The sequence below is a fragment of the Dipodomys merriami genome, unplaced genomic scaffold, assembly GCF_024711535.1.
Source record: "Dipodomys merriami isolate MVZ:Mamm:240054 unplaced genomic scaffold, mDipMer1.0.p SCAF_21, whole genome shotgun sequence".
NCBI classification, from domain to species: Eukaryota; Metazoa; Chordata; class Mammalia; order Rodentia; family Heteromyidae; genus Dipodomys; species Dipodomys merriami.
Window position 1 is genome coordinate 17,020,556 of NW_027203493.1, and position 17,056 is coordinate 17,037,611.

Consider the following 17,056-nt stretch of genomic DNA (forward strand, 5'->3'; position numbering starts at 1 on the left):
CCAAGTACCATGCTACCAGGTTACAAACAATGAGCAATTAAAATTATAAATTATACAGCTTTGTAACCCTTTTGTACAACATCATCATCATCATAATAAAGTTGGAGTCGGGCTAGGAATGTGACTTAGTCGTATGCCTAGCATGCATGAAGCCCTGGGTTCAATTCCTTGATACCACACAAACAGAAAAAGCCGGAAATGACACTGTGGCTCAAGTATAGGGCGTTAGCCTTAAGCAAAAGAAGCTCAGGGACCACTGAATTCAAACCCAGGAATGCCTCCCCGTCTACCCCCTCCCAAAAAAAGTTGGAGTTTATTACAGTTAAAAGGTTAATTGCAAACTGCCTGGTGACTTATGACTATAATCCTAGCTATGTAAAACTGGCTGAGATTTACAGATCAAAGTTCAAAGCCAGATTATTTCTCTCCAATTAAACTGCAAAAGGCAAGAGTTGAAGCTGTGGCTCAAGTGGCAGAGCAGTAGCCTTGAGTGAAAAAGTGAAAGGCCAACACCCAGCACTAGAGTTCAAGGTCAAGTACCAGGAAGTGGCCCAGTGGCTCTAGTGGTAGAGCGCTAACCTTGAGCTGAGGAGCTGAGGGACAGCGTTCAGGCCCAGAGTTCAAGCCCATGACCGACCAAAAAAAAAAAAAAGGTGAAGTACCAGCATTGGAAAAAATAAAAATACAAAGGTTAATTCCAGTGAAGATTATGCAATGAAAAATATTCAAATCAAAGCACTTGGTTGGCACCACCACTATGAAGTCTCCACTGGAAAGCAAGAAGCCAATAAAACACTAGTTTTCCTACCTGTTTGAAGCTGTTCTTGCTGGAGCTCTGTTTGTTCCACCTGATGTGGCTGACTAGAAAAGCTCTGGTTATAACTGGCCTGGTACTGATTTTGCTGTTTTAAAGTTTCTGGTTCATTAACAGGAGGAACAGGAGCATTCATATTGAACACCTGTAAGCAATTAAAGTAAAATTTCAGTTTCTCCTTTATTCCCCTGCTCTGAATATGGCACATCTCAATACTGTTTTTGCCTCAAATGTTAGTATCAAAGCGCGCGCGCGCACACACACACACACACACACACACACACACACACACACACACACACACACACACACACACACACACACACACACACACACACACACACACACACACACACCACACCCTTCAATGCATTTCAGCATAACACTTAAGTTTTGAATACTTTATGAATATGCCATGAAATGGAAGTTGGAACTTAATCATAATACATGCAAGCAATTTGATACAATACCCCTCACAGAAATTTAATTTTTAATCTTGTGATTCACTTAATTTTAATATTCCAATAAAAAAAAAGTATCTAAATGAAATTGGCACCAGGCATCAATGGCTCACGCCTGTAATCCTAGCTACTCCAGAGGCTATAATCTAAGGATTACCTTTCAAAGCAAGCCTGTGAAGGAAAGCCCATAAAATTTTTTCTTTTTTCTTTTTTTTTGGTTGGTCATGGGGCTTGAACTCTGGGATTCGGCGCTATCCCTGCGCTCTTGAACCCAGGGCAAGCGCTCTACCACTTGAGCCACAGCGCCACTTCCAGTTTTCTAGTGGATAATTGGAGATAAGAGGCTCACAGACTTTTCTGCCCTGGCTGGCTTTGAACCGTGATCCTCAGATCTCAGGTCTCCTGAGTAGGATTACAGGCGTGAACCACGAGCACCCGGCCCATGAAATTCTTATCTCCAATTAACCACCAAAAAGGATAGAAATGGAGCTGTGGCTCCAAATGGTATGAGTACTAACTAGCTTTGTGCCCAAAAAAAAAAAAAATCAGAAACAGTGCCAAACGGGTCTGGGACGTTAGCTCAGTGGTAGAGCGCTTGCCTTGCATGCCTGAGGCCCTGGGTTCGATTCCTCAGCACCACATAAGCAAAAAGAAAAAAGCCAGAAGTGGCGTTGTGACTCAAGTGGTAGAGCGCTAGCCTTGAGCTAAAGAGCTGAGGGACAGCGCCCAGGCCCAGAGTTCAGGCCCCACAACTGGACCCAAAAAAAAAAAAAAAAAAAAGAAACAGTGCCAAACAGAGTCCAAGCCCAAGGACCAACATGAAAAACAAAATAAAACAAGTCTTTAGGTACTGACTTAGATGTGTCTATTAGTGTTTTTATATCAATATTTTCTAGAAGTTCTCCACTTTCAAGATACTTATTGATAAGCTATAGTGAAATAAAATCTCGATAATTTAGGGCTGGGAAGGTGGCTCAGTGGTAGAGTGCTTGCCTTGCAATGCATGAGGCCCTGGGTTCGATTCCTCAGCACCACATAAGCAAAAAAAAAAAAAAGCAAATAGACGCTTATTATTAAAAAAAAAAAATCTCGATAATTTAGAAAACTATGCAAATAGGAGAAAATGTCAACTGTTAAAATCTAGGTTATCATTTACGGGGATATTAAGAGTACTCAATTTCATTATATTTTTGTTAATTAAAGCAAAAGGGTAACACTACCAAAAAGAAAATATTCAGGGGCTGGGAAGGTGGCTCAGTGGTAGAGCGCTTGCCTTGCATGCATGAGGCCCTGGGTTCGATTCCCCAGCACCACATAAGCAAAAAGAAAAAAGCCGCAAGTGGCACTGTGGCTCAAGTGGTAGAGCGCTAGCCTTGAGCTGAAGAGCTGAGGGACATCGCCCAGGCCCAGAATGCAGGCCCCACGACCAGACCCCCCCCCCCCAAAAAAAAGAAAAGAAAACATTCAGGTATATAATGTGAAGTCTCAAATTTAATTTATCTCAGATAAAGATAAATGAGTAACATCTCAAATAAACAATTTACAATTACATTAAATATAACCTTTATCTAGGTGCTAGTGGTTCACACCTGTAACCCTAGCGACTCAGGAGGCTGAGGGAAGTCTCTGAAGTATAGCCATGGCTCAAGTGATAAGGAGCTAACCTTGAGCAAAAAAGCTCATGGAGAGTACCCGGGCCCAGGGTTCAAGCCCAAGGATGAGCACAAAAAATAGTAAGATAAATAAAAATAAAGGAACCTATAACTGGTCAGAGTAACAGATGCCTGTAATTCCAACATTAGGAGGCTGGTACAAAAAGGGCTACAAGTTCTAGGCTAAGCTGAGCTACACAGAAAAAGAAAGCAAATATATCGATATCGATAAATACAGCTCATGGACAGTTAAATAAAGACTCTTTGATTTTTATTACTATATACTATACACAAAATGTTACATGGATTAATTTGCATTACCGTTTGCATGGATTGGAATGGAGCTGCATTTACATTGATTCCACTGCTATGCAAAGGTTTACTTGTCCCAGCTTGGAATACCTGAGGCTGAGAAGCAGCAGGAAGGGATGATGATGCTGTAGTCTGGTCTGTATTTAAAGAGATTGTTGCCTAAACACAAAGCAAATAAATAGGTTCTTAATGGTAAACTAACTCAAAATGCTTTTATTAATAATTTTAACTATTCTATTAAAGCAAATTAAATTGAGAAAGTCACCATTTGTATGAATTACTAATTCTAAATTACCTCTGCCAATTCATAAGTGCCTAAACAAGCTTAATATAACTTGCCTGAATCTGATCAATTGGTTCCTTCTGTGGTCGTTGCTCTGTAGCATGAGAAGGCTGGTACAAGGGCTGAGACGCTGAATAACCCTCACTTGTGGATGAAACCAACGGAACCTAAACAGAAGTTTAAAAAAGAAAATTAAATCTTTCTTACAAAATTGACGCTTAAAAAATAAAGCGGCCCTGTCAGACAAAGGTGACTCAGGCCTTCAATCCTAGCAACTCTGGGGGCTGGCTGCGATCTGAGGACTGAGGTTTGAAGCTAGCTCAAGCAGTCCATATAACTCTTCTCTCAAATTAAGAAAAAGCCAGAAGTGGAGCTAGAGCACAAGCCTTACGCAAAAACAAGCTGTAGGACCTGCTATAAATAGGACTTTTAAAAAAAAGTATGCTTTTTTTTTGTGCCAGTATAGGAAGTTGAATTAGGACCTGGGCATTCACTGTCTCTTCATTGTGTCACTTACAGCTGGCACTCTACCTCATTAGCCACAACTTTACTTCTCGCTTTTGTGGTACTTAACTGAAGGTAAAAGTCTCAAGACTTTTCTGTCCAGTCTGACCTTGAACCATGATCCACAGATCTCAGCCTCTTGAGAAGCTAGGATTACAGGCATAAGACACCAGCAATTTTTTAAAAATCAGAAATTAATACATTCTGTATTTGGGAACTACACATCCTAAGAATTGCAATTTTAACCTCAAAGGTTAATACACTTCAGTACATTATGAAGTCCCTTCACAAGTTTCTTAGATTAAAAAATCCATTTAAAAACTAAATGTTGTCTAAAACATGTTGTCTGAAACTCTACTTAATTTGAAATTAAACAGATTCATTTTACCTGGTGCCAGTGGCTCATGCCTCTAATCTTAACTACTTAAGAGGCTGAGATCTGAAGATTATGACTGGCTCAAACTGATCATCAAAAAGCCAAAAGTGGAGATCTGATCCTGAGATCAAGCCAAGGACCAGCACTGCACATGTGTGACACACACACACACACACACACACACACACACTCCTTCATTTTAATTGCCTTTTATAAACATAAGAATGAACATGGAAAAACTCAAGAAACCAAAAGAAAAGATAAGCCTGGCACCAGTGGCTCACACCTGTAATCCTAGCTACTCTGGAGGCTGAGATTTGATGATTGCGGTTCAAAGCCAGCCCAGGCAGAAATGTGCGTGAAACTCAGAAAACAGGAAGTGGCGCTCTGGCTCAATTGGTAGAGCATTGGCTTTGAGCTGAAGAGCTCAGGGACAGAGCCCAGGCCCAGAGTTCAAGACCCACGACTGACCAAAAAAAAAAAAAAAAAAAAAAGTGAAGATAATTACCCATAAGTACCCATATGTCAATGAATCTTTGGGAAAAGACCCAAAAAAAAGCTACATATGTACTGCTGAAGAGTGACCTAAGAAACAAACCTGAAAAATTATTATTCCTCTTACCTGTGTAGCTTCTGGTTGTACAGACACTTGATTAGGTTGAGCAAGTCTAGACTCAGAATGAACTGCAAAAATAACAAAATTATACAAAATCAAATTTCTCAATAAATGTGTAAATATCTTTAATATGGCTGTACATGGCAAATTTTTTTTTTTTTTTTTTGGGTCCGGTCGTGGGGCCTGAACTCTGGGCCTGGGCGCTGTCCCTCAGCTCTTCAGCTCAAGGCTAGCGCTCTACCACTTGAGCCATAGCGCCACTTCCGGCTTTTTTCATTTTGCTTATGTGGTGCTGAGGAATCAAACCCAGGGCCTCAGGCATGCAAGGCAAGCGCTCTACCACTGAGCCACCTTCCCAGCCCCTACATGGCAAATTTTTATGGCCAAAATACAAAACACATATTTTATTCATCAAGAAAAGAACTGTTGAGTATAGTTCTACCAAGTTTGGCTTTCAAATGAGTATTTTGGTTCACTGCTTATAATTCTAATTTATTCTCACATACATTTTATTTTTTATTTTTTTAAGGGTAAAGTCAAATACCAGAAAGGAATCAAGAATAAGGTAGAAAGAATGACAGATATTCATTCCACAAGTTTGCCACTTAAAGCAATAAAAGTAGCATTGCCTATGCATACTCAAGACTGAATAGATATTATTCAGCTAATATCTTAACATCAATCTTGAATGTACTTCCCCCCTATGTTTTCATGGGGACTGAGGTAAAGGGGGAAGAGAGAATGAGAAGGAAAAGGAGAAAAAGAATAAACAACTACTTTAAAGCCTATATGAAATTCAGTGTGCAACGTTATTTACAGTTCTTATCAAGTTCCTACCTTCCTCCTCAACCATGATTAAGACAATCCTAAGGGTGGGAATATGGCTTAGTGGTAGAGTGCTTGCCTAAGCATGCACAAAGCCTCTGGGTTAGATTTCACAGTACCATATAAACAGAAAAGGCCAGAAGTGGCACTGTGATTCAAGTGATAGAGTGCTAGCCCTGAGCACAGAGAAGCTCACAGACAGTGCCCAGGCCCCAAGTTCAAGCTTTGGGACTGGCAAAAAAAAAAAAAGATAATCCTAAATTCAGAATCACTGCTCATTAAGAAACCAAAAACTATCATTCAAGTGTCTGGCTACCTAAAAATCCTTAGAGCTGTATCAGTGTTAACATTAGGCACAATTTGGCACAATCTGTCAACCTGGAAACTACCTATCTGTCACTCTGGTAAGAATTCAGATAATAAATATTAAAATTTTGCTTTCTAAAGCCAGATTACAGGTAGCTCAGCTAGGAAGATATACCTTGGGCTGAGTCAGCATAAGGTAGGAAAGTCCATGAGAACTTATCTCCAATTGACCACAAAAATCAAGGAGTGGGGCCGTGGCTCAAGTGATAGAGTGCTAAGCCTTGAGCACAAAAACTCAAGGACAGTGCCCATGCCATGAGTTCAAGTCCCCCAGACTGGCACATTTTTTACTACTAAGTTTTCATAACTTTTGGTACAATGTTGACAGATATTTTAAGCTTCCTTAACTATAGAGAAATTGAGGGGGCTGGGAAGGTGGCTCAGTGGTACAGCGCTTGCCTTGCATGCCTGAGGCCCTGGGTTCGATTCCTCAGCACCACATAAGCAAAAAGAAAAAAGCCGGAAGTAGCACTGTGGCTCAAGTGGTAGAGCGCTAGCCTTGAGCTGAAGAGCTGAGGGACAGCGTCCAGGCCCAGAGTTCAGGCCCCACGACCGGACCCAAAAAAAGAAAAAAGAAAAGAAATTGAAACCACCTTGCCAAATTGTTTCACTGAATGTGCTTGTACTCAGTCCCACTTTGATGGCATAAGATTATACAACATTGTAGATGCAGAATGCCACTACATGAAAAAAAGACCAAGACAACCCTAAATGAATGTCACGAGAAGTCATTTAATGCAAGGAGTTAACTAATTGCCAGTAACTATCTCCCTTATTTAATCCTCTTAAGAATTTCCTTTCTTCTGTACATCTTGTTTTGATTTAGGGATTTACAAGTTTAGAAATTTTCAGAAGTGGCACTGTGGCTCAAGCGGTAGAGTGCTCCCCTTGAGCTGAAGAGCTGAGGGACAGCGCCCAGGCCCAGAGTTCAAGCCCCACGACCAACCAAAAAAAAAAAAGAATAAACTATAGGTCTGAGAAGGTGGCTCAGTGGTAGAGCACTTGCCTTGCATGCATGAGGCTCTGGGTTCGATTCCTCATAAGCAAAAAGGAAAAAAAGGCGGAAGTGGTGCTGTGGCTCAAGTGGTAGAGCGTTAGCCTTGAGCTGAAGGACAGCACCCAGGCCCAGAGTTCAGGCCCCAAGACTGGACGCCCCCACCCCCCGCCCCGAAAAAAAGAAATTGTCCTGAAGAGATGCAGCTATCTACCGCTTTCATTTCTAATAGCAAGAAAAAGATTCTTGAAATTATAATCAGTGATTGAGAGGAAGCATAAAATATAGATATCTGCCATAGTAATAGTATAGTGATGCTTCATTTCCTGCTCTAAATGCTGGTATCTTGAGTTTCAACATGCTAAGTTCAAGCCCCAGTACCACCACACTAAGAAAGCCAAAAACTATAAAACGGTAATAAAAAGTTACATTATAGGAAAAATATTTATCAACTTAATGACTAGGTTCAAAAGTTATGCCAAATATTAATGAAAATTTTAATTTTCATAGACTATGAAATATGAAGCATTAGCCTATACTTTCTCTACTAAAAATGTAACATTACCAACCTGGAGGGCAAACCAGCTGAGGCATGTCCATATTTTGGGTTGGATTCATAGGCTGTGCAGATACAATGGCAGGATCAAGTGTCTGGTTTTCAAAATCCAGCATTGAGTCCTATGAGAATAATGGAATGATGTCAAATGACATAAACACTTAAAATGTGTTATAGTTTGTTTTTTGTTGTTTTACGAAAAAGCACACACCTGTATGAAATTGTAAGGGCCTTGCATTTGTGCCATTAGATCTTGTACTCGCTGTCTTCTCACAAGGGGATCTGCCTGAGCCACCTGAGTCAAAGAGTGGGGCTCAGGTACTGAAGGAGATGCAGCCTGTGGTTGTTGCTGGAGTGAATTTACCACCTAAAGTCAGGAGAGAGATGGAAGAGCTCTATTCATTAATATCATTAGTGATACTCAAGCCATGTAAACTATCCTATAAACATAACAGACTATAAAATACTCAAATGGACTACAATTATTCCAAACTTAACATTCTGGTCAGTAATATCATCTGAACTTTTCTCAGTAGCATTTCAGATTTACTTTTATGTTTTCTGTAACTGAATCTATATTATCTGTACCAAATGTGTATCTGTACCATATATAGATAAGAAGAACCAGGTTAAATACTCAACCAATGGTGGCCTTAACTATCAACTAAATTTTTTTAACTTTAATCAATGAAAATTACTTCAATAAAATATCCTCCCTTCTTGTCTTTTCTGATGTTTCAGTGTTACATCTGATCTGTTTCAGATCTAACTATTTCAATTTCCACTATTTACTGTTCTTAGTAATTCCTGGCTCTACTTGAAAATTCTTGCTGATTTTTACAACATCTCATTTATGTTCATTTTATTGGCTTTTAAGCTTGTGAAAGTCAAAAATATTGAGAATGATCATATCATTTTTCAAGCAAATGCTGGGATGAAAATCATTAAACTAGAGAGAGCCAATGGAGAGAAAAGGTGAATAAGGATGAATATAGGGACTGGGAGGTGGCTCAGTGGTAGAGTGCTTGCCTTGCATGCCTGAGGCCCTGGGTTCGACTCCTGAGCACCACATAAGCAAAAAGAAAAAGCCGGAAGTGGCGCTGTGGCTCAAGTGGTAGAGTGCTAGCCTTGAGCTGAAGAGCTGAGGGACAGCACCCAGGCCCAGGGTTCAGGCTCCACAACCAGACCCCCCCCCCAAAAAAGGATGAATATAAAGTACTCTATTTGCATATATATATAACAACTAATGGGCTGAGTGTCTCAGGTGGTAGAATCCCAGCCGATGAGGGAAAGCATCAGATCAAGTTTAAATCCCAGTCTTAGACCAAAAAAGAAAGACCGTGAGACTCCTATCTCCAATAAACCACTAGAAAACCGGAAGTGGCGCTGTAGCTCAAGTGGTAGAGCACTCCCTTTGAGCTGAAGAGCTGAGGGACAGCGCCCAGGTCCAGAGTTCAAGCCCCATGACCGACAAAAAAAAAAAAAAAAAATGGAGTAAAAGCTGTGTGTACATCATCAGATGTACATTTTCTACATGTAGGAATATGTCGCACCCAACTCCCTGTAGGACTAATGGATGTCAATTAAAAAAATCTTTTCTTGGGCTGGGAAGGTAGCTCAGTGGTAGAGCACTTGCCTTGCATGCCTGAGGCCCTGGGTTCAATTCCTCAGCACCACATAAGCAGAAAAAAAAAGCCAGAAGTGGTGCTTGGCTCAAGTGGTAGAGCGCTAGTCTTGAGCTGAAGAGTTGAGGGACAGCACCCAGGCCCAGAGTTCAGGCCCACGACTGGACTCCCCCGCCCTGCCACAAAAAATGATATTTTCTTTTAAAGTAGGTGCTAATGGCACACATTTGTAGTACTAGCTACTCAGTAGGCTTAAGACTTGGACAATCTTGGCTCAAAGCTCAGGTAGAAAAGTGTATAGGACTCAATCTCCAATTACTAGCAAACTACCAGACTGGGGGCATGACTCACGTGGTAAAACACCAGCAGTGAGGGTTAAAAAGCCAAACAGTAGATCAAGGCCCACATAGGAAAAAAAAAAAAATCACAATATCCCACCTGAAAAATAATTTGACAAGGGAAGATTTTGAGTCATGGAGGCATGACTCAAGTGGTAGAATGGTAGCTAGCGAAGTCCCTGATTACAAAATCCCAATATCATAAACATGAGAAAAAGCATAAACAAACATCAATCTTGTAATACAGAAACCTCTTACCTCAACAGTTTCAACTGTCCACTCATCTACCTGCTCTTTTTCACCACTGCTGAACTGTGCTTCTGCCATAAATTGTCTATTTACATACTGCAAGGCAAAATAAATGTTTTGAGATTTCTGTTTGAAAGTCAGGCAAGTTAAAGGTAATATTGTACTATGTAAAAATCATACCTCTGTTGATTCAACTTCACTTTGTTCAGTGTATTCTTCTGCTGGTTCAGGTTCTAAGCGGTGAAATAAAAGATTTTTTAGGTCAGTGAAAGTAGTTTCTAAGACATATAATGGATACCTGTTTAAAACAACCAAGTCTATAGAATTTACATCACAACAAAAAAGAACTGTAATGTAAGCTATGACTTTGGGTAATAATGACGTGTAAATGTAGGTTCAACTACAGTTAAGTGTACTATTCGAGGGGAATCCTGACAAGAGGTAACACAAGTGTGGAGATAGAGGATCCATTGGAAATATCTGTATCCAGTTTAACTGTAACCTTAAAACTGTTCTTCAAAGTCTACTTTTAGACAGCTGTAGTGGCTCATACATGTAACTCCAACTATGAGGAAGAACTGAGTTTCAGGGTCAGGTGGGGCAAAAAGTCATCAACTTGCTTTACTGGTGCTCTATGATTATTGAAGCCAAACCTCCATTTGTGGCTTTTTGCTGGTTACTTGGAATTAAGTCTGGCAAGATTCTGTCTGCCTGGGCTGGCTTCACATTTTGATGCTCAGATTTCAACATCCTGTGTTTATAGGCATGAGCCACTTTACCTGGCTAATGCATTCAACTGTGTTTAGAACTGCTCAGAATTTTACTAACTTAAGTGTTACCATAGAAATACTCATAATATATTAGTCTAACACAATTAGTGCTGTGCTAGATTTCAAAATGAATTAGAAAAGAACCCTTTCTGCTGTGATATTTCTAATTTGTATTTGTAATGTCCCCATGATAAAAGAAGAAGTTTTAGCTAGGCACTGGTAAGGATCACAGTTCAAAGCCAGCCTGGGCAGGGAAAGTTATGAAGCTCCAATTCACCCCCAAAAGAACCAGAAGTGGGATTATGGTTCGAGTGATCAGAGTACTAGCTGCAAGCAGCAAAGATCAGGGGCAGCACCTAGGCCCTAGAAGCAAGCTTCAAGAATGGCACAAAAAAGAAAAAGAAAAAGTTCATAGTAAAAATAAACCTGCAGAAATCAAGAAAAACATCTATTTAAAAATCCTTATAAGGGGCTGGGAAGGTGGCTCAGTGGTAGAGCTCTTGCCTTGCATGCCTGAGGCCCTGGGTTCGATTCCTCAGCACCACATAAGCAAAAAGAAAAAAGCCAGAAGTGGTGCTGTGGCTCAAGTGGTAGAGCGCTAGCCTTGAGCTGAAGAGCTGAGAGACAGCACCCAGGCCCAGAGTTCAGACCCCACAACTGGACTGGACCCAAAAAATTAAATTAAAAATCCTTATAAGCCAGGCAACGGGCTCATGTCTGGAATCCTATCTACACAGAAGGCTGAGATCTGAAGATCACGGTTTAAAGGCAGCCCAGGCAGGAAAGTCAACAAGATTCTTATCTCCAATTAACAACCAGAAAACCAGAAGTGGCCCTGTAGCTCAAGTGGTAGAGTATTCACCTTGAGCTGAAGAACTGAGGGACAGCACTCAGGCCCAGAGTTCAAGCCCCACAACCAACCCCCAAAAACAAAAAAAAATCGACCCTTACCTCAACTCCTGACCAACAATACTTTAGAACTGTCAATAACGATAATCAAGATTAGTAGACTTGCCAGACACCTGTGGCTCAAACCTGTAATCCTAGCTACTCAAGAGGCTGAGAGCTGAGGATCATGATTCAAAGTCAGCCCAGGCAGGAAAGTCTGTGAGACTCTCTTATCTCCAATGAACCACCAGAAAACCAGAAGTGGTACTATGGCTTAAGTGGTAGAGTGCTAGCTTTGAGCTGAAGAGCTGAGGGATAGCACCCAGACCCAGAGTTCAAGCCCCATGACTGGCCAAAAAGAAAAGATTAGTAGACCTGATACTGAATACTTCATGCAATTACTTCATGCAATTACTTCATGCAATTACTTTTATTGAAATTACTCTTGAGGTACTTTGTCTTCACATTGTATCTTGTACGTTTTAATTTTTTTTAATCTAAGTATACCTGTTTAATATTTAATTAAGTATGTGACTTAAACTTACAGCAAAGGAAAAGAAAGGCCAGGGACATTAACTCAAGACCTAAAGGGTCTTGTCCATCTAGGTCAGTACTTACCAGCTTCAGCTACCTGGTCTTCTCCTGTAGGTGCAGAGGCTGCTTCTTCTTCTTCACACAGCCCATTCTGGTGATTGTGGGTGCTATCAAAGTAGTTTGACTGAAAAACACGCTCAACAATTTCCTTTAAAGCTTTATCTAAAAAATAATGTGAATTAGAATGTTAGACTTATGATAACAGGCATAAAGTTCAACATTCTATGAAATACTGCAAAAAGAAAACCCTTACGAACGGCTAATAAAATATATACACAAAAACAATAAAAATTTCACCTAGAAAGTTGTATCCCAGATTGACAAGCTACAAAACAACTTGCATTAAACTCTGTGGGGAAGCCAGATGCTGGTGGCTCACATTTGCAATCCTAACTATTCAGGAGGTTGAGATCTGAGGATCACGGTTTGAAAGCCAGCCTGGGCAGGAAAGTAAGTTTGTGAGACTTACAGCCAATTAAATCATAGAAAAAAAGCTGGAAGTGTGCTGTTGCTCAAATAACAGAGTGCAAGCCTTGAGCAAAAGGAGCTCAAGGACATCACCCAGGCCCAGAGTTCAAGCCTCAGGACCAGCAAAAAGGACATAAATTTTGTGGGGTTATTTTTTGTTTGATGGGTTTTTTTTTTTTTGGGGGGGGGGGGAATAGGTCCTGAGGACCTGGGCATTGTCCCTGAGCTTTTGTCCTCAAGGCTAGTGTTCTAACACTTGTGCCCTAGCTGCACTGCCAGCTAGGTGTCACTATCATGCCAGCCTACCAAGCGGAGTTTAAAACCCTCAAAGTGCCAAAAAGTACTACAAAAAGGAGCAATAAATTGGACCTCATCACAATGACACTTCCCTGGTATACTTGCAACAAAAGCTAAGATAAAGCCAGGCACTAATGGTTCACCCCTGTAATCCTGGCTACTCAGGAGGCTGAGATCAGAGGATAAACGTTTGAAGCCACTCCGGGCAGCAAAGTCTATGATATTCTTGTCACCAAAAAAGATGGAAACAGCTGTGACTCAAGTAGTAGAGCACTAGCCTTGAGCAACAAAGCTCAGAGACAGTGCCTGAGTTCAAGCCCCAAGACCACAGCACTTTAAAAAAAAAAAAAAAAAAAAGGCTAAAATAGAGCTGTAGCTCAAGTGGCAGAATGCTAGCCTTGAGTACAAGAGCTCAGGGACAACACCCAGGAAATGGTAACGGGAAGGAATTGTTTCAAGATAGGAGAACACTTTCCTGGCCTTGTGTAGCAGATCTATATGTAGCAGGGCTATTCCAATTGGACAACATACAGAAAAATAAAACTTTTAACAAAATTCTATCAAAACACCACAGAATTAATCCTAATAAAACTATTACCATCAACTCTGAATAATGAACAATTCATTCTTTTCTTCACTTCAGAAATACATGATTAAATTCAGAAGTACCTATTTTCAAAACTTTATGGCTAAAAACAAAATGTATATAAAAACATTAATTGTAGTACATGAATACCTTTTCATTAGCTATATAGATGTTATAATACTAAAATATGCAAGCAAGATTAGGTAGACAAGAACAACAAAGCCTTCTGAAACTGAACAACAGTGGAGGATGAGAAAGATGGGGGTGGGAATTTGAGTGGGGGCTATTTTGTATATGATGGGAACGTCACATTAACACCTCACTTGCACAAATAAGACAAAAAAATCTGAAGAAATTTTAAGTTATACTCACAGGTTGTTCCACATACAGATTTTTCCTTTCCTTCCAACAAGTCCCAAAGGTGAATGGAGGCATGTTCATACTGTTCATTCAACCTATAATAAATAATACAACTAATCACCTTTCAGTTTATTAATTAAATATTTGTAAGTTTCTGTTACCAAGTATCACTGTACCTTAAGCTCATGTCCCGTTCAGGGTCCACTAGCTTGTAGAATTCATCCAACAATGATAATTCTTCTTCAGACAATATTGGCACTCCATTTAAACCTTGTTTCAGGTCAGTTCGCACTTCATCATCTCCCAATTTGTCCAAAACATACTGTAGCTCAAGTACAGTTTTTAAACGTTTCTGTTCAGCTTCTTCTCTCATAAGCTGTTCCCGACGAGCTGTCTTCTTTATTGTTTTCTGAATCTACAGAAAAATGTAAGACCAAAAAAGTTAAAAGCTTTCTATGAAAAATTCTCATTTTTATTAAGCACCATTTTCTAACTCACAAAATGCCCGGCACTAGTGGCTCCTATCTGTAATCCTAGCTAATCAGGAGGCTAAGATCTGAAGATCTCAGTTCAAAGCCAGCCAGCGTAGTAAGATTCTTATCTGCAATTAGCCCCCAGAAAACTAGAATTGGAGCTGTGGCTCAAAGTGGTAGAGCACTAGTTTTGAACAAAAAGAGCTCAAGGACAGCACCCAGGCCCTGAGTTCAAGCCTCATGAACAACCAAAGAAAAAAAAAAAAAATCAAACAAGATGCCAAAACCTACCAGTGACTACACTCCCTTGCCCCAACAATCAATCCAGGCATCTGAGGCTCACGCCTGTAATCCATGCTACTCAGAAGGCTGAGATCTGAGGATTGCTAGCCTAGGCAGGAAAGTCCCTAAGACTCTTATCTCCAATTAAGTACCAGAAATCTCCAATTAACCACCAAAAAATCAGAAGTGACATTGTGGCTCAAGAGCACTTGCCTTCAGCTGAAGAGCTCAAGGGACAGCGCCGGAGCTCCATAGTTCAAGCCCCATGGCCGGCAAAAAAAATAACATAAAATATTAAAAATTACTGAAGTCAAGCACAGGGGCTCATACCTAAAATCCTATCTGCTTTGGAGGTTGAGATCTGAGGATTACAATTTGAAACTAGCCTGGGCAGGAAAGTCTGAAAGACTCTTATCTCCAATTAACCACTAAAACGTCAGCATCCAGGCCCTTGAGTTCATGCCTCAGTGCGCACGCGCACACACGCACACACACACACACACACACACACACACACACACACACACACACTCTCTCTCTCTCTCTCTCTCTCTCTCTCTCTCTCTCTCTCTCTCTCTCTCTCTGATTAAAACTCTTTATTTTCCTGAGTAAGAGAAAGCAGGCAGTAAAAGTTGACTAATAAGTACAAATGTATTTATTCCACAAAGACTGAAGGGATGCCACTAGCAAGTTTCGCTCCTCCATTTTCAGGCTTATCATAACTTTGGAGATTTTTTTAAGGTCAGCATTTTTAACAACTATGGCTATGCTTTCACTCTCATTTTTCCTTATCTAAAGCCTCACTATAATTAACAAAGAGAGAAAAAAGAAAAATAGGGTCATATGAAGCCTATGTTAAAAGTAATGGAGACCAAAAAAATGATATAAGTAGGCTGGGAGCCGGTGACTCACGCCTATAATCCTAGCTACTCAGGAGGCTGAGATGTGATGATCGTGGTTCAAAGCCAGCCCGGGCAGGGCAGGAAAGTCCATGAGACTCTTATCTCCAATAAACCACCAGAAAACCAGAAGTGGTACTGTAGCTCTAGTGGTAGAGCGGTTGCCTTGAGCTGAAGAGCTGAGGAGCTGAGGGACAACATCCAAGCCCAGAGTTCAAACCCCATGACAGACCCCCCCCCACCAAAAAATAGAAAGATAAAAGTAGAAAAAAACAATACAAATCTGAATGTTAGCAGAGTGGTTCAATGATCTTAGCAATAAATAACTAGTGAATAAATAGTATGTATGAGCAGAGATACAATTTAGAATGATCAAGAACTTTCAAGGACTAAGTATCACATATCAAAATGGATGAGCTTTTCAATACTGGAAGAAGTTAAGGGTAGTTAGTAGCAAAAAAAAAAAAAAAAAAAAAAAAAGCAAGAATGTAAAAACAAAAGTAAAATAATGCTGGGAGCTGGTGGCTCAGTAATCCTAACTATTCAGAAGGCTGAGATCTAAGGATCACGGTTCAAAGACAGTCCAGGCAGGAAAGTCCATGAGACTCATCTCCTATAAACCACTAGAAAACCAGAAGTGGTGGTGTGGCTCAAGAGGGTGCTAGCCATGAGCTGAAGAGCACAGGAACAGCACCCAAGCCCAGGGTTCAAGCCCCACCACTGACAAAAAAAAAAGTAAAATAAAGCCAGCACCAGTGGCTTATGCCTACTATAATCCTAGCTTATTCAGGAGAATGAGATCTGAGGAACACTGTTTAAGTGGCAGAAAAGTTCCTGAAAGACTCTTTTCTCTAATTAACCATTCAAAACCCTGAAGTGGCATTGTGAATCAATTGGTAGAACACTAGCCTTGAGCACAAAGAGGCTCAGAGACAGCACCCAGGCGATGAGTTCAAGCCCCATGACTAACAGAAAAAAGTAAAATAAGAAAAACTACTTTTCAAGAGAAAAGGGAAAAACAAAACCAATTACAGCTAGCTTGAGAAAGCCCTTTCTTCTTCTTGAACTCCCAATCTCCTGCCTGCTAGGCAAGCATTTTAACTCTTAAATCATGCCTCCATCCCTGAAGATCTTGAATTTACTTAGAAGAAAAATATTTAGTAAATGTTAAAAAAAAAAAAAAAGCCCACGCCCTATCGGCTCACACCTATAATCCTAGCTACTCTGAAGGCTGAGAGATCCTGAGTACAATAGTTGAAAGCCAACTTGAGAAAACAATTCCTCAAGACTCATACCTCCAGCCAAGTACTGGTGGTTCATGCCTGTAAACCTAGCTACTCAGTAGGTTGAGATCTGAGAATCAAGGTTCTAAGCCAGCTTAGGCAAAGCCAGAAGTAGAGCTATAGCTCTACAGGACCACTAAGGACTAAACAAAAAAGCTAAGGGATAGCACTTACCCTCAGTTCAA

At 40.5% G+C, this 17,056-nt stretch overlaps 1 protein-coding gene across 2 annotated transcripts in view; it reads right to left on the bottom strand.

Moving 5' to 3' along the window:
• Nucleotides 1–17,056, bottom strand: part of Caprin1 (cell cycle associated protein 1) — a 45,942-nt gene that overhangs the window by 8,514 nt on the left and 20,372 nt on the right. For both annotated transcript variants that reach the window (XM_070032619.1, XM_070032620.1), the window contains exons 5-15: nucleotides 14,111–14,349; nucleotides 13,947–14,029; nucleotides 12,248–12,385; nucleotides 10,152–10,204; nucleotides 9,981–10,067; nucleotides 7,971–8,126; nucleotides 7,773–7,881; nucleotides 5,025–5,086; nucleotides 3,579–3,689; nucleotides 3,249–3,398; nucleotides 809–959 (exon numbers count right to left, since the gene is read on the bottom strand). In XM_070032619.1, coding sequence (XP_069888720.1) covers nucleotides 809–959; nucleotides 3,249–3,398; nucleotides 3,579–3,689; nucleotides 5,025–5,086; nucleotides 7,773–7,881; nucleotides 7,971–8,126; nucleotides 9,981–10,067; nucleotides 10,152–10,204; nucleotides 12,248–12,385; nucleotides 13,947–14,029; nucleotides 14,111–14,349 — 1,339 coding nt within the window. The remainder of the gene's footprint in view (nucleotides 1–808; nucleotides 960–3,248; nucleotides 3,399–3,578; nucleotides 3,690–5,024; nucleotides 5,087–7,772; nucleotides 7,882–7,970; nucleotides 8,127–9,980; nucleotides 10,068–10,151; nucleotides 10,205–12,247; nucleotides 12,386–13,946; nucleotides 14,030–14,110; nucleotides 14,350–17,056) is intronic.